The sequence below is a fragment of the Corvus hawaiiensis genome, chromosome 7 (assembly GCF_020740725.1).
Source record: "Corvus hawaiiensis isolate bCorHaw1 chromosome 7, bCorHaw1.pri.cur, whole genome shotgun sequence".
Lineage (NCBI taxonomy): Eukaryota > Metazoa > Chordata > Aves > Passeriformes > Corvidae > Corvus > Corvus hawaiiensis.
The window spans coordinates 19,434,711-19,459,567 of NC_063219.1; the positions used below are offsets into that span (position 1 = coordinate 19,434,711).

The following is a 24,857-nucleotide window of genomic DNA, read 5'->3' on the forward strand; positions in this document are numbered from 1 at the left end:
CCTTAATAGACTTCTCCTCTCTAACCTCCAACTTCTTGCAACAAACTGGCTTGAGCTGCTAAGCATGGCAGTTCATTAGATAAGAATGTTAGGTAAAAACCCTTATACGGTGGACACACATACAGAAAATAATTCTGTCAGATGCAAATTTCGGAGGTAGCACAGCTATTTGATTCCATTTTGTGATATGAGATGCCATGTCATGTCACAAAATGGACATGTCAGCCCCTCAGTTTGGGGTTTTTCCACAGTTACATAAGTCACTGCCCATCTTTCCCAGCCTAAAGTAATAATAATAATTATTATTATTATGTCAAAGTGCATTCTCTAGCACAATCCGAAAAATCAATTGCATATATTTGATGCACAGTCCAATCTTCTTGGCAGCAAGTCTGCAAGTTATAGAAAGTCTTAAAATACGTGGGATTTTATCCTGAGCAGCATTAGCTGAGCTAGAGAGCAGGACAGAGGTGAGGGGTGCCATGGCTGGGGACTGTTGCTCTCAGTGAGGCAACATCTGCTCCTTCAATCAGCTCAGCAAGTTGCCAGATTCTGGTCAGCATGCTGTCATACATGGCCAACTGCTAGAAAATAATCAGTGGGAGCAGGTAAGATAGAGCAAAACTGCAGTTGCCAGTTCTTTCTTTAAAAAGTAAACCATGTCCAAAAGCAGCCATCCCCATTTCACAGCAAGAAAGCAGGTTCTCATGGGGCCTTAGCTCAGTCATGGCAGTGCTGGGGGGAGGCACAAATGGGCACTCTCCCCCCCCCCCCCCACCCCCCCCCCCCCCACTGAATAGGGACTGTTTGCTTTCTCTAGCACTTCATGGAAATAAACCCCCCAGCAGCAACAACAGCTGTGAACCCCAGCCCTGAAAACCACTGGGAGCATGGCAGTGTTTTATCCACTGGTCCATCACTGAGGTCAGGGTGTGGATGAGGAGACAGAGGGGCCACTGGCATCCCCCCTGCTCAAGGCAGTTCTCAGCAACATCAGCACAGGATGAGCAGTTCCCAAAGTCATCCCTTTCCAGCCAGGCAGTATGGCCAAATTTCCCTGAGCACAGGGGTACCGTGTGCCGTGGCAGCAGGCAGACAGACTGAAACCCTGGGAGCTGCATATCCTAGCAAAAAGGGGTTGGATGACCACCTCATCTCCCCTCTCCGATCATTAATTCTGTTCATCTTCCTGATAAGACCAGCACAGGCACTACATTTTGGTATGTGTGTCGAAATCAATAGGAGGCCAAAGCAACACGTAAAAATGCAGGAAGAGAAAGAGATTACAGTGTTGCCCAAATAAAACCCTGAGCTGTGGGAAATTCCTGCCCAGGTCATAAAAAGCGACCTCTGCACCTCCACCATCCTGGGATGGATTGATGGTCTGCTCATGTCACAAGGGGTTAGGCTGAGGAACAGCCTGGAGTTGTTTATGATTTTGGTGCCCCTTGGACAGTTCAGTGGGCTGTCACCTCTGTGACAATCGTCCTGTGAATTTGCAAAGGCTCTGTGGAAAAGAAGAGGTTTGTGTGAGGGGTCGAGCTGCGTGACAGGTTACTCTGCCATTTCATGCGCTCGCCACTCAGGCAGGTGAGCAGCTACCAAAACCCTCTAAGCATCTCTCTCCCTTTCAGAAAGACCTCTGTCTCTTGAGCAAGCTGCCTGTGGGCAGCCCCCTGGCTGTATGTGAACAAAAGCAGCCTGTGTTTGCAGGCCTGGGCAATGTTTTTGCTCCAGGGAGTCTCCCATTCACGAGCTGCCCTGCTCAGGAGCAGGGTTTCACAGGCGCCTGAATTGCCAGCTGGTTCACAGCACAGCAGCACATGGCTCTGACCTGCAAGACACAGGGAACAAGCTCCCAGAGAGTGCAGCACCACGGCAAGCTGCTGGTCTGGCTGTCACTCCCTCTATGGGGCAGGTCCCCAGGACACTCATCTCTTACAGCCAGTCCTGATGGCAGTGGCAGTGCTGCTGGGGAAACCTGTGTTCTTAGGAAGACAATATCCAACAGGGTCAGACCCAGCTCTGGGACACTGAGCTAAAGAAGAGTGATTGCTACCCTCAGCAGTGACTGCTCTCCGGCCTCTTTTTTTTTTTTTTTTTTAAGACATCCTTTGGTATATGGGAAAGACAAAAAAAAAGAAAAAAACACATCAAAAAAATTGAACCACGTGTCTTGTTGGCAGAAAAAGAAAGAAGTGTTTTTGCTCATGCCATGAAGACATCATCTGTGGAGGTAAAGCCTGTAAAGTTTCAGAAAACCAAGGGCCATGATGCTGAGGTTAACCTGCTCCTCCTGTCTGAACTGAGCACTGCTTCCTCCCTCACAACCCACCGGCAGGGTCAAGAACCAATGGCCGGGGAGAGATGCTGCTGTTCACCCTGAAGCTTTCCAGCTGATGTCTCGCATCCAGAGAGAGCTGGGCAACTCTTGTGATTCACACAAGATCCAGAGTAAAATGCTGCTGAATGAACAAACAGATTCTGGTGTAAGCTCTGACAGCAAGTCTCACATTAAAAACAAAAAAAGGAAAAGAAAATTTGCATCTGATTTTGTAAGCATTCTCTCAATTGGATGCAAATACTCACTCACTTTGGATGTCCAGTTCGGAATCTGCCTTCATGAGCTCTTTGCTGTTTTTCATCATCCATTCCAGCAGACACCTCAGAGCTCGCTTCTTACAATTCAGAGCATTTTAAACCCTGGAAGAGGAAAATGCAGGTACCTTTTGGGGATTAAGAAAACATCAACATCCATGCATGGAGATATGAAGCCCAAGAGAAAGAAAAGCCAGGAAATCAAGGGGCAGCTCTAAGCACTGGTATTTTGTGCCACTTGCAGAGTCAGCCCTGGCGGGAGGGTGTAGCAGTTGCAGCACTGCCAGGGATATGTGTGTGGATGGAGGGCAGTGTGTCCAGCTCCTGCCATGCAAATCTAGACATACTGGTACTTAAATATGGTTGGCTTTAACAGACTTGTAAGAAAACCCTAAGTGAACATAACATGGCTCCTTTCCAAAGAGCATTTCCTGAGGCGTAGCTGCCTGAGACAATCTGATTTTACACATTGCTGTGCATGGTCTTCTAGCTGCATGTTAGTAAAACATGAAAAAAAAAGCTCAGCTTTGTAAAGTACTGGGGGTGTGTGTGAAAATGTAAGCACAATTTTATTTATAATGCATTATCACCAAGATAGGGAGTAGCCACATTAAAAGTGATAAAAACTAGATGGAAAACTAGATCTTGCTGAGAATTTTTTTTTACAAGTTCACTCACTGTTGCTTTAACCAGCAGTGCTGGTGCAGCAAAAGGATTCCTAATCAGTCACTAATGCATGATTGTTTAATTTTAATGGGCATGATCAATACCATCCGCTCCTTCTTTAAATGCTAATGAACACTTTAATACAACAGATGTGGACAAACAGTACATTGCAGATTAAAATGAGGCACAGCACTAAATAGCTTACAAACAGCAGAGGAATCCTGCTGGACATCTTGACAAACAACCACAGGCAGCTGATAAATCTTGAATTGCCACCACCAGGCCACAGTGTCTCAGGCTTGGACAACTACACTGCCATCCTGATCACCCCAGAAGAGAAAGGTGCCCTTCCAAGCCCTTGCAATTTCTTTCTTAGGATTTGTGCAGGTCCAGCTGTGATTCCTGAGATGCATATCCAAATTTTAATAACACAAGCACATTTCTAGCAACTACTCTCAGGTGCAGTTACTATTAGTTGGTATCCTCCAACCCATTTTGGTCATGGCAAGAAATGTCAGGGGAGGATCCCCAACCTTTACAAAATCCCAGTCCCCTCCTAAGCTGTGACAGAGAAACATCCAGTACTAGATTGTCCATGTCACCCAAATTAGTTGTCAGGCTCAGTAAACCAGGGCCAGAAGCTGGGTTACTAACTAGCTTTCAGCCAGTTTGAAGCAACAAGAAAATGGCAAATGTTGTTACCACAGGGCATCACATGCAGCTGAATTCACTTCAAGGTAAAGCTTCTCTTTTTTTCTGCTCTTAACTGTTGTCAGAGGTAAAGGCACTTCAGTGAGAGAGATGCAATTCCTGACACCTGGTGTCATTTGTGTCTTGCTCCATTGGTTTTGGTGGACCCTGTCCTGAATTCATGAAATGTGAGTCCCAGTTCTGGTAGGTATTGGAAACTCACCCCAGGGCACAGCCCTCACTGGGGCTGGTGGCAATCAGAGGAAGGAGAGTTGCATGTGCCCACAGGAGTGGCCTTTGTGTGGAGCAGGGAATTTAGAACATCCAGTGACAGGGCTATGGTGATGCCCCCTCACCCTGAGCAGGTGACATGCCAGCAGCTCTGCCAGCATTGCTCACAATGGTGTGCCAGCAAGTACCATCTGGGATGGATGGTGTGCAGCACCCTGTTCAAAGGCATCTCTAATTCACAGTTCCTTGGCTTTCAGAGTGTACCATGCATTGCTTTGGGTTCAGCTTCCTTTATCTCTTTCTTCCTTTTTTCTTCTCTTGCATCTTGTGAAACCCAAAATTTTTTTTCTCCTTTTTAATTGTGTGAAATCAACTTGGAGTGAAAAGGCCACGAAGAAACTTTCTGACGCCAACTGAGTCTAAGCTGTGTCTTTGTTCTCAGCAGAGCTAAAGACCACATTAATCAGAAACTTTGCTGACCTTGTCTTTACTACCTGAAGACTGAAAGACAAAAGCGACACAGTCTGGCCATTTAAAAATTCAATTAAAAAATACCAGCTGCACAGGGATAAATATTATCATAGACCTCAGTGGGGTTAGTTGTAACTATGATAAAAGGCAATGCCTTCTTCTCACTCTATTTTAATTTTTTTTCACCAAAAGAATAAAGCGTAGTTTTTGATTCTCCTTCTGATTAAGACAACTGTGTATGTGACAGAGTGTGCTCAGTGGTGTTGGGTAGCTAATGTTGCGGCTTTTAATAAGGAACAAAGTAAGAAATTCCTGAGAAGGGATGGCAAGCTGAAAGTGGAGAAGTGAAGCTATTAAAGTGGACCTGAAGAAAAATGTCCCTGTGTCCCTTTTTTTCAGATTATGCTGGTCTGATAAAAATACTACCTCTTCCTAAAGCCCTGGCAGAAGCAGAATAGACAAGGGGCGAGGAGACCCTGCTCAGAGCTGGACTCAGCATCTAGAGGCAAAGTGAGGTGAGGAGAGAGGTAACAGCACAACTCTCCTAAGGATGAAATGGAGAGCCTTTCATTGTGGCACCTGGCTGTGCCTTACGGATTTTATTTTTGAAATATTAAGCAAATGAGTGAATATCCAGTCAGCTGAGAACACAAGCAGCCAAACAGAGGGGAGAAAATCAAATAAAATCCCTTGGTGCTGACAGTGACAGGAGGAGAGGTGGCAGCTCCCCCTGTCCACTGCCAGGCCACAGCCAGACGGGTACCGGCTTTGGTGCAGCAAATTTAATAGGAGCAGGCATATCTTCTCTGGGTTGAACGTTCAGTTAAATAAAGGGCCAAATTCCTCTCAGAACATCCTCCGGCCCCGCCAGCTCCCCCTGGCTCTGTCCTTTCCCGGCTTGCCGGCGGCCTGCCTGTGAGGTTTCCTTGTGTGCTGCACCTTTATCCACCCGCCCTCGCTGGCTCTGCTCTGCCCTTCGCCCCTCCTGGGCTCGCTGTCACTCTGTGGGGGCATGCCAGGGATGGCCGTGGGCTGCGGAGGGGTGCGCGGGTACCTGCGGTGCTGGGAGGCCGGGGGGGCCGCTGGCAAAGAAGTCCTGCTGGGTCTCCCCGCGTGCCGAGGGGGCACTGGGGAGCTGGTCCCACTGCGCCGCCCGTCCGAGGAGCTGCGGGAGGTAGCGCTGTGCGAGGCATTTCTGCCTTTGCCCGCAGACCTGTCCCTCTCCGAAGGGGTGTCAGAGGCTGTGCTGGAGGCGCTGCTACCTTTTGAGTTCAAGTGCAGATTTGAAAGGTTTCTCATCAAACTGTGTGACAGGGGAGAGGAATTCCTCGAGTGGCTGATGGATGTGAGCTGGTGACTGACCGGAGCACGTGTCCTCCTGACGGCAGCAGCGTAGGAGTCCTGGCTGCGAAGGTAGGGCAGGTAATGGGTGACTGTGGTCGGGCTGTGGGGGTGGCCGTGCTGGAGAGAAATGGCTTTTGCTATCTGGTGCATGCGCAGTGTCTGCATCCACTGACTGTCAGTGCCTGGCAGGGAAATGGAAACAAGAGTCAGCTTTCTGTAATCGATGGAAAACAGCTCTCAGGTTTACCGAAGGTGTGAGGTTAGGTACCAGCGTTTCTCTCGGAAGAACCTCAAACCACCCTTCCCCTCCTAGCCTTGCAGCAAATAGTCCTAGGTTTGAGTATGTTCAGTGTTATGGTTGAACATAATGTTGGGCTTTTAAAATAGCAAGTGATACAGATATTTCTGATGCCACTGCAGATTATGGAGCTTAGACCAGAATACACTTACTGAGCCATCGACTTGGCTCTTCAGGTGGGTTCCCACTCCCAGGTGCCTCCTGGGCTTTTGAACCCAACCTGGTTTTAAACATGCCCTATGATGCTCTTAGCAACCTCAGCAGATTTCTCCACAGCTTTCATTACAGAAGAGCCTGGAGACCTCCAGAGCAGGCACAGACATCACCCCAAGGTACCAGTACTGCTGCAACATTGCCTTCCAGCTGCATCTCTCCCATCCAGCACAGTCGTGCTGTTCGCAGCCCAGCACAGAGAGGAAGCGGTGCAGAGCCAGTGCAAATCCCAGCTGTGGCAGCCACGTTCACCTCCTCTGGCTCCAATTTCTTTTCAAACTACTATACACCACAAAAACCAGAGCTACTTCAGTTGTTGCTGCTACTACAAATTCAGAATTCAATCCACTTGGCATCCAGCTTCATGCAGAAAACCCACTCTGTATGTGGAAAAGCCAGTGAGGCATCAGGCTTCAGCCAGCCTGGCTCAGACAGTGCTTAACTGTGAGCAACTCAGGGTATTACAGTTCCCTCTACATCTACTGTCATAGCCCTGGGGTCGTAACAAAAGTTGTAGCTTTCAGAGATCAGACTGAAGTGGTTTTGAAAGTCAGTCCTGTGGTTTCCATGAAAGCCTTTAGCAAATACAATAGCTGTAAATTTTCCATTTGAACTGCAAGGGCTGCCTGGTTTGCTACTTCGTGGGTAGAGCAGAGAACAGGAATTCCTCTTATCTGAGGCCACAGCTCTGGCCAAAGATCCATAGGGAGCAGGTAAAATAATTTTGTTCTAGAGAGATTTGAATGATTTGTCGTTAAAGATTGCTAATATCATTCCAACAGGAAAGCATAACCCTTGCTGCCTCTTGCTGGAACACTTCACTGACCATGGGGAGTTTTGTGGGAGCTGGATAGCGGCTCTGTCCTCATTAGGATTGCTCCTGTTAAAATGTAATGGATGATCTCTTCCACTCCTCTTTTCCCCAGACTTTGTTTGAATCCAAAGAGATTTAAATCACTTCAACTTATTGTCAAGTATGTCAAAAGGAAACTGTCTTTCCTGTCGTAGTGTGTGTGACACCGACACAGCAGATAGGTCCACCTGCACTTAGAGGTGAACCTTCTTTCAGAGAAAGACAGATGGGAATTGTCTCCTCTGCTTCTTAACCTCCTTGAAAGTCATGGTTTCAAAAGAAACATGCATGCCAAAGTGTACTTGCTAGACAGTATCGCCTCTGTCATTCCCCTGTGCCCTCCTACCAAGGATGTGGATGTAAATCACAGACCTCATAAACCTGGAAACAGCAGGCTCAGGACTCGAGTTTGGGTTTTCATCTGTTACCAACACTCAGGTGGCCATCACAGACCCCATGGGACCAGTGCTGATCTCCCTGAGCAAGGGGCTCCCTTCAGACTGTTCAGTCCTTGCTCCTTACAGCCAACAGCAGTTGCCAGCCCAGGATCCAGCTGCCCAGCAAGGATCTCCCAGTGTGCCCTGTGGGGCTGCCTCTCATGGGTTGGAGGGCTTCTCCCTCACATGGTCTCTGAGCCACCAACTCTGTACACTGAGTGAAGTGCTCTGTGTGGTAGCCCACAGAGGTAGTACCTTCACTGCCGGTTATTTTAGCCTATTAGACAGGTATTACCCTTACCTCTGTGCTTGGATTTGGTGGTCTTTTAAAACTGGGATAGGTGGTCCGGTAAAGAAGACAGGCCAGAAGGTTTGCTAGAGCTGAGGCACAGCTTTCGTGCTGGCTGGTAACCCACCTGCTCTGAACTGTGCCTATTCAATTGGCTGCTGACAATACATTAGTGCCTCCATGTAACTCCTCCAGTGTGCCAAAGGGACAGACAAGCTCTCCCACCACTCACTGAAAAAAAGCAACCATTTCGGCTTACAGCGGCCAAGCCAACCTGTGAAGATACACACCACACTTTGGTATGGCTGCAGGGTTCATCACCCCAAAACCAGGGTAACCTCTATCTGCAAAGCTATCTGCAGTAAAGATGTGTCTTCTAGGACACTCTCTAGGTGCCATTAGCGTTACAAGACGTAATTGTGTTGCAAATGGATCACAATTGCTTAGGAATAAGCACACCCATTTTAGATGTGTCTGTAGTCCAAGTCCAGCACCTCTGGCTTCACAAGGCCATTCTTCTACAGTTGCCAGTAGTGTACAAAATTGAGAAGTTCTTCCTCTGCTCACTGGCATCTTGTTCCAGCTCCTGTACTGCCCCTCAGGTGTCCCAACCCAAACACTTCCGAGAAAAACAGCTTGGCTACCAAACACTTTTACAAAAACAACAGCACATCTTAAAGGCAGAACTGTGCTAGAGTCAACTGAGCCAAGTGTGAATCTGTCAGTAGCATACATTAATTAGGAAATGAAAACTGGAAGAGTGGAAATTGTAAAGCCCACTGCATTATTAAATGTATCTCACTGAACAAATCAAGCCCCAGAACCCATAACAAACACCATTCCAGAAGTCAGATAATGATGAGCTAGGGCTGGCTCAAATGGGCAAGCTGAGCTGTGGAAGAAGAATGCAGTGGGAAGATTTCCACAATTCCTCACAGAAGAGCAGGATGTCAGGAGCACTTGTGTCTGCCAGGCTGGCAGTATGGTACCTGTCAAAACAGCCTATCATCCACAGGGGACTTTTTGGCACCCCACATGCAGCTTCTGAGGCTACAGCCTCAGTGTGTGTGTCCCCCTGCAAGAGCACTGGCCAGAGCAAGAGCAATCTGCACCCACACATCTCTAACAGGAGGTGCCCTTTATCCAAGCCCATCCATGCAAAGCTGTGTGCTGGGTGGCTAAGGGTGGGAGGGAAGAGCTGGCCGAAGCACTCCAGTTGAGTTTGAGCTTATCACCATGGACTGCTTCCAGCCTGCTTCCTATAGGAGCATACAGGTCATTCCCCTTATCCTTCAGAGACAGGTAACAGACAGCCCTACCAGAGGGAAAAATGGATCTGACGGCCACCAATGTAAGCAAGTTATTCAGGGACATCAAGACTGGAGGCAGCCTGGGCTGCAATGATCATTGGTAGAGTTTGCAGTTCTGAGGGACATGGGTCAGGTAACGTTAGGCTCACGAACTTTAGAAAAACAGACTTCCAGCTCCTCAAGGACATAGTCAATAGAATCCCCTGGGGACAAGGGAGTGGAACAGAGCTAGCAGATCTTTAAGGAAGTCTTCCATAGAGTGCAAGAGCTCTCCAGGAGCAAGAAATTGGGCAATGAAGGCAAGAGACTGGTGTGTCTGAGTAGAGAACTGCTGGTCAAAGTCAAGGGAAAGAAGCGAAAGCACAGCAAGTGGAAACAAGGACAGGCAACCTGGGAAAAGTATAGACCTGAAGTTTGGTTGTATAGGGATGTATTGAGGAAGGCCAAAACAATGCTGGAACTGAACCTAGCAAGGGATGCAAAGAATAACAAGAAGGGTTTCTACAGCTATGTTAACAAAATAAGAAGATCAAAGAAGCTGTATCCCCCTGATAAACAGCACTGGAAAACTGGTGACAACAGATGGGGAGAAGGCTTTGCCTCAATGCAGCCTCTTTGCCTCTGCCTCAATGGCAGCCTCTCTTCCCACTCCTATCAAGTCAATGGATAGCAGGATGAGGACTGGAGAAGCAAAATGCTTCCTGATCTTAAAATGATTCCTGTCAGTGGACAAGAGAAGAGCTACAGATGTCATTTATCTGGATTTCTGTAAAGCCTTTGACATGATCACCCCCAACATCCTCTCTCAATTGGATGGAGATGGATTTGCTGAGTAGACTCTTAGGTGGATAAGGAATTGGTTGAATGGTTGCATGCAGAGGTCAATGGCTCAGAGTCCTGGTATACATCAGTGACAAGTGATGTCCCTCAGGGGTTCATATTGGGACCAGTGTTATTTATTATCTTCATCACTGACATACAGAGGGGTCGAGGGCACCCTCAGCATGCCTGCAGGTGACACCAAGCTGAGTGGGGCAGTTGATGTGCCCATTTTTTGCTGTTCTCCCCATATACACCCTGCCTATGTCAGCAATAAAGTTCATATGTGTTGACTCACCTGAGTCGGATCTGCTCCGTGAATTCCCCTCCGAGTTGGAGTGTGAGGTCTGTATTATGAGCTGTACTGCCTCAACCTCGTCCTGTGCTTTCATCTTGCTCCAGCAGATAGCTTGGATGTGCCTTGTGCTTTTGGGAGCTCTAACATCACTCTGCTCAGGAAGGACACAAGTGTGAGGATGTAACAACACACAACACACTAAGCTCCCCTATGAGGGGACTTCCACTAGTGCCTGGGTGGCAGCAGTGCTTTCAATATAGAGTCTGTCTTGCAAAACCACTTAGCTAGTTCTCAAATATTTTTAGACTCTAGATAATTTTGGCTGGTACTTGTGATTATGCTAAAAATGTGGTAGTGAATAACTGCATCAATTCTTGTACCCTGTGGAGGAAAGATCTGAAGGCCTTCCTCTAGAAACACAAAAATACATTTTACTAGTTCTATTAATGTGAGCATCAACTGTGCACTGCTTTCTGCTAAAAGAGGTAGGACTAAGCAGGTCTTTTTGCAGAGGGACCCCCAACAAAATTTTCCTGGAGTATCAAGCTCTTCAGTCTGCTGTTAAGGACCTATGAATCCTGTGAGAAACTTCAGCCTGAAAAAAACTACTTCGGCACTTCTGAGACAAGCAAGGCCCAGGATTTCCCCATCTCTCCATCACTGCCTGAATCCTTGTTCAGGACAGAGCTGGAATCTCATTTACTAACCTTCTTCTGACACACAGTAAGTCTTTATAAAATACTTACAATCACTTTTGTAAGTAACTGCAAACTCTTTTTACAAAGCTAATTTCTATCACATCAAATTGTATTCAGGATTTTATTTTATCTTATCTTATTCTTGATTTCTCATTTTCTATCTTCTCCTGTTGCTTCTCTGCTCTCCTAATTAGCACATCATTGAAAAGATAAAAACCAGCTTCTTTAAATAATGCAAACATCACTGACCATTACACTTCAAGCAAAAGGAGCTTTCATCCTTGAGAACAAGAGCCATCGCAGGCCGCAGTCTGAGGCCATTGCCTCTGTAAACTTCATTCAGCTTTTGCTCTGGACTTTATATTTTACAATTAATTACAGGCTGCTGAGACTTGATTACAGGATATAACAAAGCCAGAGGATGTTATTTCCACACCTCCTGTGTAGGTTTTATCTTGGATCAACTATTTTATTTGTTTCTTAGATCTTACCTCATATGTAACAACACATTCTACAGACTGGTGTTCTTCTATGCCCACAATCCATTTCTCCATTACAAACGGTGGCTGGAAAAAACATGGTGGGAGTTTTATAAGGTGCTCTTCACTGCCCCACTTGTTTCTAAATCGCCCAAAAGGTATTTACAGCATTTGCCTCTTTTCATTCATTCCTATATTGTTAACATCAATACTAATCTTAACATTTTATGAGACAAAGCGATATATTTTTGAAATATTTACTTCCCTGTTTACAAAAGGAAACTGAGAAGAGATTTCCATACATAACACACAGCAGATGAGACAACATGGAATTTTTTTGTGGGGGCATAAACCTTTTTCAATTTCATGCATGCACACTTTTTTTCCTGCTAGATCTACAGAGGAAAACATGAACAAATATCTATAGATTCTCAGAGATATTCCTTGACAAATATAAAAAGGTTGAAGTATGTGAAAAGGTAATGGTACTGTATGTAGCTGTTAGTTTATTTAACTTCACAGCTTTTTTAAAGGAAAAATTGAAATGTCCAAGATTAAAATTAGACAGAAAACTAATATAGTAATAGCAACAGTAATAATAATAATAACCAAAAAAACCCCACAAGTGTTGTTACAGAAATCAATAATTATAAAAATAGTATTAGCATGAATTAAATATTAGAATCTTCTTTGGCAAATATACCTATATCATATTTTCCTTAAAATTTTTACTGTTGACAATCTGCTTTTTCATTTTTTTCCTTCAGAAAAAATAACTAAAGGCTTCCCCCCCAATTTTGCCCCAAAAACTCACAGCTAAAAGCACTCAAGAGTTTGGGTGTTTTTACCAGTGCACATTAGAGCAGCATTCTAATTGGCAATCAAGCTGTATATTTTTTCACTTAGAACTTTATTTTGTTAGCTATTATCAAGGGGAGCATATTAATAAAAACAAACAATTAAAATAATAGCTAACAAAATGCCCTCTGTGTTAACAAAACTTCTGTTCCTTAGGAAAAAGCAGTCTAAATGCTTACTGGTAAATATTTACAGGCAGGTTCTGAAACAGGGTAAAATGCCCAGTGACAATGAATTGCAGATGTTCAGTGCTGTACTTTCTGCAATGGGTTTCAGTCTTTGCAATCCACTGTTGCATGAAAGAGAGAGTTTTAGAACCAGGTAAAATTTCTAAAACCATGCCAAAAAGAAGAAAAAAAAAAAAAAGAAAAAAGCCAACAAAACGCCTCCGACAAATTACATGAAGTTTCTGGAACATTTAAATTGGTTTCTTCTCTTGAAAAATCAAGCAATTTTTTGAACATTCTTTTCTTCAAAAGGGGTAATAAATTCAGAGGATACAACATGGAATTAAAACAAGAAAATATAAATTAGTTCCTTCTCTTATTTGTCTATTGTTAACATTATTGTCAGCTTAAAGGAAAACCAAAATACCTAACTCCTATTATGATACAATTCTATTTAAAATGTGCATTTTATTTAAAAGCTGTCAAGAGATTGAGCTTCTGCAAGCACAAAAGTCGACTGCTGTGGTATTTTATGTCTTTGTTTGAGATCTGTGAATTTGTGAAAGCTTTAAGACTGTAAATACCTTCGTCATCTTTAAAATCTCTACATCAGGTAGGTTAGTGTTGAATGTCACATCTTTTATGTAGGTTATTGCAATTTCATCCCCGTCCATCTCCATGTACATTTTCCATTTACAATCCTATGAATAATAAAAAAAAAAGAATGTTGGATTGTTAGAATACAAATAGGAAAAAAAACCCCCAACAACAAAACCCAAAATGAAACAAAACTGAAAGCTGAAGCAACCTGAAATCTAATCCTCAATATATGAAGGGAAAAAACAACGCAGCAAGAAAGTTAAGGAACATATACATGTTTTAGGATATGCATGTTTGCAGTACAGTGTTGATAATGGAAAACCCTCAGTCTTCTTGTTCCCTCTTCTCTTAGCTCAACCTGTGAGGCAGCAGCCACGCTGACAGGTCTGATGTCTTCCGAGGTGTGGTGTCCCTGAATGACCTCATTCAGACAGACAGCCTGTTGCAGCACGTGGCTTGGGAGCTCTGCACACCCACCCTGGGGCAGTGGGGGACAGGCAGTGGTGGGAGCCATCACTTGGGGTCACAGCCAGTGCTGGCAGCCAGCCCCAAGGATATCATCTTGGTGAACCCCAGAATAAATGACCAGAGTCTGTGCAACATCTTCAAGACAATCACTCAAATAATGGGCAAAAGGATGAGCTTGTTCTTACAGCTCAGTTATTTTAGATACCGAGAGCCCAGCGAGGCACTGAGCATCCTCAACTTGCGCTTGCCTCCAATTGCACTATTAATTATAAACAAGCTCAGCTTAGAAAATAATCACAGTGAGTCTAATAAACCAAAGCAATAAAAGGTATCCTTAATTCCCTGAGCTGAACAGGGGACCAACATCCCACACTTTGCACAGGTGTGAGCCTGCAGAAAGTGACAGCTGGCAGCATCCTGCAGGACATCCCACACAGACTGAGTGCTGGAGCTGGGGTTCGTGTCTGTGGCCAGGGAGGCTCCCACTGGGGACCAGAGACTGCTTGTCCATGGTGCAAACCAGACATTTGCTGGTCTGCCCAGCAGGTGCTTTGGGGATGAGGTACTGTGCAGTGCACTGAGCTCCTTCAAAAATCAGTCCCCTGAGGGACCACAGCGCTACAGTGAAGCAGAGTGTCTCTATCTTCATACAGGAAGGAGGGAATCTTCCCTTCATGGAGACAGGAGCTCCTCCAGACGTGCCAGGGGTTCAGTAGGGTCTGTGTCTGCCACAGGCCACCTGTAAGGCAGGTGTGGGCTCAGTGCATGCAGGAGGCAGTCTTCACCTTGGTTTTGCTCAGAAAATGCAAAAACTTTCAGTGGGGACACAGATGGACACTTCAGGCTGCAGGCTTGTGTAAGGAGCTATCTGCAAAGACAAACGTCCAGCAGCCTAAAAAGCATCCATTCACACAGGTGATTTCTGCTGGTGTCTGCACGTGTATCTCTCATAAATGTAATGTAGGAGCTCAGCCCTCAGAAGGCTCAAAGCTTTCCATCATGCATTGAATTGGTAATTCCAAGATAAAAGTAAACTGAAATATAATCATTTCTGAACTGCAACAAGAAATTATGTTTATGACAGCATTTGGCCCTATGTGTCCATCTGTCCCCATTGAAGGCTTCCACATTTTACAAGCAGAGAGGGCGTGTGAGTTGGTTTTCGCACTACCCTGGTGTGAGTTTGAGTGATGGGAACTGCAGTTCAGTGGTCAGGGCACCAGCCAAGACTCAGAGGCACCAAGTTCAGTTCCCAGTTCTGCTACTGGCTTCCTGTGCAACCTGATCAGGTGCCAGAGTCACACTGTGCCTACATTTCCTAATCACAGACTGTATCTCTTTGCATGTCTCTTTTCTGTCCTGCTTTTTGCATTTGTGAGCTGACCCAGGGTAATGCATGTCCTGTCCCAGGCAGTTCAGCACTGTGCACTGGCCCTGACATTGGCTGAGCAGGCCACGTGCTTTGAAACAGCAACAGCAAAGCAAGTTGTCTCTGACTCCTCCTCATCTCTCGAACTGTGCTCCTCTCCTTGCCCACAACGTTCTTGCTGCCAGACTTTTTTGCAGGACGTTCATGCTTCTGCCAATCAAACCTGAGGTTAGAGACAAGATGCTTGATGACATTTCTAAGTTTTATGAAAACACCTGAGCCAAGAAAAGAAAAAAATACTGACATAAAGTACTATCCTCCAGTTAGTTCAGCACATCTGCCATCTCTGAATAGCACCAGTGCCAAGCACCTGAGAGCTAGAGCTGCACCTTGTGCCAGGGCTCCCAAGCCCTCCTGACTCAGGACTTCGTGCTGTTGACTCACATTTCCCTGCAGACTAGATATGACAAATATGATCTCATTTTAATAAACAAAATAAATCAACCTACCACTTCTAGAGAAAAGTCTGACAAGCATCCAAGGCCTGGCAGGGGGTGGGCACTGCCGCTGCCTATCCCCTTGCGAGATCTGTCACACAGGCAGGATCCCTCTCCATGTGGTCACAGATCAGATTGCCCCACACAGGGGTGGGTGGATACCTGAGGCCTGCACAAACACTGCCTTCCTCAGCTCTGAACTGCATCTTCAGAGAAACTCTCCTGTCCCTCAAATCCAGTCCCCAAACCTTTGGTCCTCCTTGGAGCCTTCTCCAGCAACACTGTGCCGATACCAAGAGGGCAAGGTACCATACTAGGATACCCACTCTGGTCCCTCAAAAATTCATGTCTCATTTTATTTGGAAAGGTTTTCATTCTGTGTTATTAGAAAATCATTACTGGAAAGGAGAAAGAGAGAATGAGAGAGAAGGAGAGTAAGAGGAAAGAAAGAGAAGGGGACATTAGGAGAAAAAATGAAAATATATAAAGGAAGGAAGGAAGGAAGGAAGGAAGGAAGGAAGGAAGGAAGGAAGGAAGGAAGGAAGGAAGGAAGGAAGGAAGGAATTCGGAAGGAATTCGGAAGGAAGGAAGGAATTCGGAAGGAAGGAATTCGGAAGGAAGGAATTCGGAAGGAAGGAAGGAATTTGGAAGGAATTCGGAAGGAAGGAAGGAAGGAAGGAAGGAAGGAAGGAAATAGAAAAGGCAGGAGGTAGGTGACTTTAGAATCAAGGCACTTAGCAAATGTCTAAGATAAGTAGATGGCTACTTGTCTTACAAACCTAGTAACCATTTTGTTCAATAATGCAAGATTTGTGTGCTGCAGAAAGGGACATATTTCCCCATCTTCCAATGGAGTTTCAGGTTCTTGTAATAGGAGATGCTCATCCATTTAAGCAAAAAATTTGACTAGAAAAACCAAGCATACGAATTTCAATTCTTTGATGAATTGTAGCCATAAGACTTCTTAGATCAAAACTACTTTTAGTGCCAGGCGTATGTGGGAAAATAATTTGGAAATGGCTTGTTCAAAGTGTCTGGTTGATAGATATGCTTACACAAGTCCTTCAAAGGGACTTCCTGGGACATCTTATCATTCAAGCATTAAAATACCTCCCAATATCTACCTGCTTGATTTTGATCTAAATAAAAAATTCCAGCTTTTTGTTTTAAAAATTTATCTTGTTTCAGAACTGAAAGGCACAACCTGCAAAACTCTGTGTGAAAACATTTCTGAATAACACTTGGACAAAGCCAATAAATGAACAACCTCTGAAAATTATTGTAGGAAAGAAAAGCAAATCACACATGTATTTGAGCTGCTTCTCCTCAGCTTTGAAACAGAAAGTAAGAACACTTTAAAAATTAAGTCTCCAGCTTACTGTGGTGACAATACTCCTTTAACCCCATATGCGTTTATGTCTGCAAAAAAAACCTGAAAGGAAAATGAAAAAGATCAGGCACAGGCTCTAAACAGCAAACACACATCCTGCAACAACAGCTTAAAACCTTTGCTAGGGAGGCACTCCATTTTTCAAGGGGGCCTAAATCAAGGATTAATTTTAAAATCACTGGTTGCAATAAACTTTTTTGGTTTTTTAAAGATTGAAATAAAAATTGAAGTGGCATTGTAGCAGATAACTGGATATTAGAAGAAAAGTAAGATGTAGTGCAAGATGAAACAAATATGAAAAAAATGTTGGCCATGCTGATACTAAAAGTAGTAGCATGTTGATGATTTAGGTCTCCAGAAGCTCCTTTACATTCTTAGCTATTATCTATCTCGGCTGCTGAAACCTGCTGTTTTAAAGGCATTAGAGTTGAACATCTAGTGACAGCACTTGGGTTATTTATCATTATGTATCACCCTGCTACACTATATTTTATTATACTGGATTTAAGGGAAGATAACACAATTATGGTTAATTTGCTTCTCTTCTTTATATATATAGTGTCATGACCCACCACAGCTTTGTCCCATGAGATATTTTTAACCAAAAAGAAATCCACAAGAAACTCTCCCTAAAAATTCCATTAATAACCTCTTGTAGCATGTATAGGTTGCAGGGTCTGGAACTAAGAATGTTTTAATCTCTTCAGCAAAACAATGTCTCATAATGATGTACAGGACTATTGCTGCACTGATGAAGAATCATACATAATTCAGCACCTTTCACTTGGCACCACTGTGATATCCTCATTAGCAGTGGCTCACAGTGGCTGTCAGATGGTGTCCATGCGAATGCAGGCATTATATTGTCTTTGAGATGTGCAGCTGCTTCCATGACACTGCCAGTATATAAAAACATGACGCCAGTTTGTTTTATTTAGTGCTAAACCTTCCAGTTTGTAAAAACAAGGCTGACACAGAGCCTGACATGAGGCAGTGAAAATAATTAGCTCTCATTTTCTCAGCCTCCTATTTCCTTCTCCCCGCTGTGTTCTCTTTCCACTAAACCACCACATGTCAGTCGAAATGGGAGGCAATTAGTGGGCTCATTTCAGTCCCCACAACTGTGCTGAAAAGAAAGTATTTATGATGGCACAATGAACAGCTGAAAGATTAAATAACATTTGCCTTTTGAAAAGAAAATGACTTCTAGCTAAATGGGCAATTTTTGATTATTCTCAAACAAGCTTAGAGTAGTTGGTTTTTAAAATACAAGAAAGGAAAATGAGTCATTTTTAGGTGAAAGAATCAAATAAAACTTGACACAGTAATGCAAATAACTGATGTTTTATTGCAAAATATGTAAATGTGTTATACCCTTAACAATGGCTGGTGTCTCAGGTCAGGGCAGGCTGCTGCCAGCCAGGCTCCAGCAAGAGAAGGTGGCTCCACCGCCGGTTTTGTTTCAGCTGTGCAGGCAGAAAAAAAGAGGGGCGGAGGGGAGGCCTTGCGAGAGAGATGGTCTTAAAATGTACAGAAACAAAGCAAGCAGAAGATATATTTATGTTATCAGTTGCCTGGGTGCCTCCTCCGAGCCAGAGCCCGTACTCCTCTGCAAGGCAACAGGCACTGAACGGCTGCAGCTTTGCCTGGAGAAGCGCGAGGCCCTGTAACACCTACGCAGCCCAACCAGCAGTACCAAAAATATCTGTCCCCTGACAGTGCCCTTCTTCAACATCCAGCGCTGTGGAGCTCTGTGCACAACAGAGTGGCCCATAATGGTAAATACCAGGCACTGCTGTGTGTGCCCCGGGAACAGGGGCTTGCAGCAGGCAAGGCAAGAGCTCAGTGACACTCCAGCATTTACCAAAAGCTGCCCTTGCCATGTGATCAGAAGCAAACGGGGGTGTTGCAGTCGCAGGCACCATCCACATGAGCAGCCTGCTTGCAACAGCAGGATCAAGGTGGAAGCACGAAAAAGGAATCCCTTCCCTGAGGCCTGCATGGGTGCCCTCCTGTACTGTCCCCCAGTGGCATTTCCTGTGGACCACTCGTGGGGACAGTGTGCTGGAGCTGTGTGGACACCACACCCCCACTGCAGCACACGGAGGTGACTGCTCACACTCTGGGGCTTGCAGCTCTGCAAGACATTGGCTGTAGGAACAAGGGTGCACAGGAGCTCAGGAAAGGCATGGCAGGGCCACAGGACATGTCCTGCATATGCTGGGAACAAAGGCTCCTCTTCCAGGCTTTTGTCTGGATGGCACATGCCAAGCCTACAGATCACTGGGAACCCGTCTGTGCTCCTGCAGACATATCTGTGACCAAGGCTGTACAAGAGAGATATCGTGTGGAAGACAGCAAGTTAATTCAGTGGTCAAGGTATAAAAATAAATCTTTAGATTAAAAAGTCTAGAAAGTCAAGTGAGCAAAATACCTAGCTGAAAAGTCTGTATGTCTCTTCAGGGCTATGGAATAATTTCTAATAGGAATCCCTGGTCTAGCACTGCCTACACAAGCATTTTTAAAGGTCTTAGCTTGACTTTGACCTCAGTTACACATGGATGCTACAGCTGGAGCAGTCGCAGTGGAGATGATGGAGTTATACCAGTTCCACCTCTTGCAAAAACAATACATGGTCCTGAAAAGAGTCTTTGGAAGAAAATATCAAGAGTTCAGATCACCTGCACTGATCCACCTTCTTGGCAGACTACGTTATTCTGTTCTTAATGGTGGTGGCAATATTTTAATGTGGCTGTGGTTTCATTTTACAGCTTAGGTTATTTTTTGTGTCCCTTCACTGACTACTTGTTAGAATAGGAGCAAATCTATGAAAATAGCACACAAACACAGCTACTCTGATTTTTGCAGAGTAATTAGCAAAATTACTATTAGTAATTATTAGTCTTTACTAATAATTACTATTAGTCTTTAGTAGTGAAAGCATTGTGCTTTGAGATGGAATTAAAGAGAGAGGATTTGGAAGATGAGGTTTTGAGACAAGGATAAATAACCCCATGTTAGAAAGTCAAGGTACCTGTGATTATTTTGCAAAGGAAGGATCAGAAAAAACCAATTCCTCTTCCAGCTATACTTACTGAAGAGGGTTAAAATACCCACAGAGCATGGAGACTATAAACGACTGAAAAACTGTAAAACTGAAATTTAAAATTTTATACCTTGGCTCTTGCTTTATTTTTAAGAAACTAAAGAAAGGACTTGTAAGCGTTGATATAGTGGGAGGGTGGAGAGGAACAAACAGCAGAAATGGTCTCAAGCACTTGTGAAACCGCATTCCAGTTACAACTACTTCAGTGCTGTTTTTTCGTGTAGTGCCTGCATTTTGCCAGCCTAAGCTTCTCCACATGAAGAGCTGGTCATAATGTCACTTTAAAGTAGCCTTAATCATATATTACCTTTTGCACTATACGTTTAAATAATAGCATTAAAATATATCTCAGTTCAGATAGTCAAGGCTAGAAAATAGTTCACACAGTTAGCAGATGGTTTTGAAGAGGCTCTGCTCCTTACCTTTGTCAAATGGAGAGAGAGACAACTGGGGGAAAATAAGGCAAAATGGTGAGCCAACTTCAAGGCTTTGTGTTTGGATATAGGTCAAATTGTGCCACTATTGGTAAAAAAGGAAAATATTCAATGGCATAGTGAAATCTGCCCCTTTGAGGACCAAAACTAAAGAATGCATCAATAGAAGGAAAAAAGACTGTAAGGCGTCCTTCTCAAGGGGTTTGGTGATTCATCAGTGTGGAGTTGACATAGCTCAGGCACCTTTCCCTGATTGGGAAATTTTAATGAGCCATCTAGGATGAGAAAGCCATTGAAAATTCCCCCTGCAGTCCTGCAAATCAGCTCAAGCCACAACTGCCGGGATTTGTTGTTTTACTCTCCATCTTGGAGTTAATTGGTGGTCCCCTGCTTTTTTTTTTTAATTTGTGGGGAAAAAAACTCTAAATCTATCACCTTTCAGCTCATTGGGAATTGTGTACAGAAAGGTCATGAAAAGGCAGTAAATGGAAGTAACCACATAACTTGAACTACAAGAGTTGGAAAAGAAACCTCTAAAAACCAGGTTAGCTTTGCGGTGCTCACTCCTGATGCATTCAGAGAGCACAAAGGTCAACGGAGCTTTTATTGCCTCCAAAGATGCAGCTAAAAAGGGAAGGAAACTGTAATGAAATGACTGCATCTGTCAGCTGGTGGAAACCAACATAATCCCACTACAAGATGCAGTTTAAATTAGATAAAAAATATGGGGCTGGTAAAGCTGTTTACTGGGAAGTCAGTGTTTCATTCAGCATACAGAAAAGACTGAACATTCAAATGCTGTCCTGAAGCATATCCAGGAGGATCCTTGCTAAAAGGCACTGCCATTCCTAAGGCCCTTAAGTTTCTGCCTGCTGACGAAGGAAGGTGTGCTGGCTGTGCTGATGGGGCACGGCGCAGTGCCCGGGAGAGGACACCTGTGCCCTGAGGAACCATCTTCACACACAGATGGTGCTGTGCTCTTACCAGCCAAACACATCTGAATTAACCTGCACCCCTGAAATGGTTTCTGGGTCCTGGACCAGCTTCTCCAGCACTTTTATATCCAGTGGTATTGCTCTTTTTTCCGGTCATGATGCTCTCCATGGCTGTGCCCACTCCAGAGCTTTAGTTTGGACCAGGAGGCTTTTGTCCTGTGTGTCCATCCTGTCCCATGCTTGGGCAGAGCCACCTCTAATGACATGGATGGGCTTGCTTCCAGGTGCAACTAGAAGATGCACTACAATAACTAAAGGGAACTTGACCCAGAAGACCAGCACAGAGCCAGCCTGGTGTAAAATCTCCCAGCATGACCTGTTCTCCTTACAGAGCCCTCCCAGCTGAGCCTAACAACCTCCCTTGCTGTACACAAGTCTAGCAGCCAACACATCACCCAGGAAACACACACCGTCAATGTGTAACCCAGATTTGAGCTTTTTGCTTCTTTTTACACATGATTAGAACAGGAGAAATGCTTCTTAGCTAGGCAGCTGGTTATAGGGACTGATTAGGGTAAAGTTCCTTTGAGAAATTTATTTTTAAACTGATGTAGGCCAGCTTTTTAGCTATAAAGATGGTGGAAGGTATGATCCCAAGTGCTTCTGCTGACCCAGTTTTACAGGAGCAGGCACCACTCTTTTGCAAAAATGGGACAATAAAAGAAGTTTAAACCTTTCGATCCTGGTTTTTGCCCTATTCCCAGTTCATTTTGGAACAAATCTAGATGGCAATAGTACCTGGCTCAAAGCGGCCTCTAGGGGAGCTACAAGATTGTATCCAGGGGTTTTCAAAGAAGCAAGCTAGCCAAATTTCCTATACAGTATGTACAACACCAGTCTTTGTTAGTGTTACATTTAATGCAAATTACTTGCCCATGTTGGCCCTAGCATCCTGCCCAAAAGCTCAGACAATCTACTTCTTCCAGTCCACTTTCTCAAACTGTCTCTTCTGCAACATCTTTAAAGGCAGGTACAAGTTAACGTGCAGATCTCAGACAGATGTTTCCAGCCCAGACATATTCAGGGGACAAACTGTGCATTCCCTGGAATGGCATCACTAAGCACATGGGGTGCTGCAGCAGGGCAGCTGACAAGGAAGGCATGCCTGGCATGCAACCACAGCTTGGGAGGGAATGGCTTCCTTAGAAAAGGGCCCAACAGCACACAGAGCAGACAGAAGCAACTAGGAGCTCACAGGGAAGGCAGGACCAAATAAAAAACGTTGTCAGAAGCCTGCAGAGGTTATGTCAATACTACACAGGCCCATTGAACTAACTCTGCCCTCTCTTAACAACTCAGCTTCTGTCCCATAGACTCTGCATACAGTCTCATTTGCACACTTGCTGTCATGGCTAAAACATCTACTCATCTTCAAACTTTCGAGGTGTTAGTACAACATGAATTTCTCTACAGTGTGCAGAGGTCTATTTGCTCCTTCTTTTGCTCTTTCCTGGGGGTGGTTGCCCACCACCCTGCACTATGGCTCACAGCCTATATTGGAAATGGAAGGGAGATACGAGCTATTTCATGGACTTTTAGTTCCTTGAAGAGTTAGTTGCACATGGGAGAGAAAAATGCACACCTACAAAAAAGCAGCTGTACAGCTGCATAAGCAACATGCATTCAAGAACACTGTAACAGTCTAAGTAATTCACATAGTGATAAAGAAGATTTTTATAGGAAAGAAGTACTCAGGATAAAAGAAACAAACTAAAAAAGAAAATCTCCTGACAAAAAGCTTTTTCAAATTGATAAAATTATTTCAGTATGAGTACAAGTTCCTACTAAGTTCAAACCTAAATGCTTTCTCTGCAAGCACCACCAAGTACAGAAATCAAGAGACTTCTGCAAACAATATGCCCTGAAAGCAAAGCAGCCAGATAACACAAGATGAAAGTCAGCCTCCCACAAGTTTAGGGTGGACACACAATGCAGATTTATCAAATACAAAAGGAAACAAATCCTGCTGTCACAACCCCTGACTCTAGCTCAGAAATGCTTTGCACACCATTTCCACATAGATGATTAATTCTAAAACCCTTGAACTCAGAGTCCATGGCAAGCTGGACAAAGAAAACAAAAAGCACGGGACAAACCTCACTCTTGAGAAAAAACAATGTGGTAGAAATCCTTTGCTGGAACATCTGGAGTCATCAATACTCCTGTTACACAGGGTGTAATGAGAGATCCTTGAACCAGCTCGGCTCGGAGCTGAGGTTTGATTAGGATGTGGCATGCTGGCAATTGCCTTTTACCAGCTGAAGTGCAGCAGTTTTGTGCAATGTGCTGCAACTACCCCTCCCTCTTTCCCCAGTACCATGAGGGCACACAGTCACCACCAGGACCAGTCCCATCCTGCCCAGCCAGCAGCCATGCATACCATGTATTTTCCAAACTCCTCTTGGTTGCATAAAACAGTATCTCCTTTCTAATGAGACAAAAGGAAATCTGCCCACCAACATCAGGGATATGCCACGGCTCAACTGTTTTTAATAAACAGGTTATTATTTTACACCCATTGGGATAAAAGGAACAAAATGAAATCCCAAATTACAAAAAATACAATTTAAAGAATTGTTCACAAGAAAACAAAAGCTTTCAGCCAAAACTTTCTGTGCCACTCTTTCCTTCCTTGCCTGTTCTGGGGCATGGTTCCTCATCACTGACGCAGCCCCATTTGCCACCTTGACATTCAGTTGGCACTTTCCAAAATAAGAGGATTCTCATGCCAATTTATCTTTTGTGTCCAGAAGATACTGGGCCCTCTGAGTAGGGACTCTTAATCAAACCACCTGATCTAGCACTCCCAGCTTACCTTTGGACCGTTTCCTGGCTTCAAGTGATAACCAAAGACAAGTTCAAGATTCACTACTTTCTCTATGCTTTCTTCAGCTCCACCTGCAGAATCCTGCCAAAAAAAAAGGCAAAGGTGAGAATTCACATCTACCACAACCCACTGGGAGACAGGAGCACACCCTTTGGTGGCAGAAAGGATTTGCCTTTCAGATGCTACAAGTCTGACAGGCAGCAGAAAGGAGACATCACACGCCAAGAGGGGCAAAGGCTTCTGCATGGGTTTAGGGTGGGTGGTGGATGGCAACTGGGAGATGCTGCACAGTTTCTGCTCCTGGCTGAGCTGCTCTGGCACAGTGCAGTGTCCCTGTGAGCATTGTGGCAGCCTCTGCCATTGGAATTGCAGCTGGCACGGCAAGGCGGCAATGCTCTGACTTTCATTTTCCCCTCCAGGGAACAGAGTTTTGCTATATGCAAATTCGCTTT

General features: G+C 44.6%; 1 protein-coding gene across 3 annotated transcripts in view; it reads right to left on the minus strand.

The window, feature by feature from the left end:
• Window positions 1-5,221: 5,221 nt before the first annotated feature.
• Window positions 5,222-24,857, minus strand: part of MAP3K20 (mitogen-activated protein kinase kinase kinase 20) — a 90,409-nt gene continuing 70,773 nt past the window's right edge. For all 3 annotated transcript variants that reach the window (XM_048308813.1, XM_048308811.1, XM_048308812.1), the window contains 5 exons: window positions 24,394-24,486; window positions 13,304-13,420; window positions 11,707-11,781; window positions 10,518-10,668; window positions 5,222-6,182 (listed from right to left, as the gene is read on the minus strand). In XM_048308813.1, coding sequence (XP_048164770.1) covers window positions 5,503-6,182; window positions 10,518-10,668; window positions 11,707-11,781; window positions 13,304-13,420; window positions 24,394-24,486 — 1,116 coding nt within the window. In that variant the 3' untranslated portion in view covers window positions 5,222-5,502. The remainder of the gene's footprint in view (window positions 6,183-10,517; window positions 10,669-11,706; window positions 11,782-13,303; window positions 13,421-24,393; window positions 24,487-24,857) is intronic.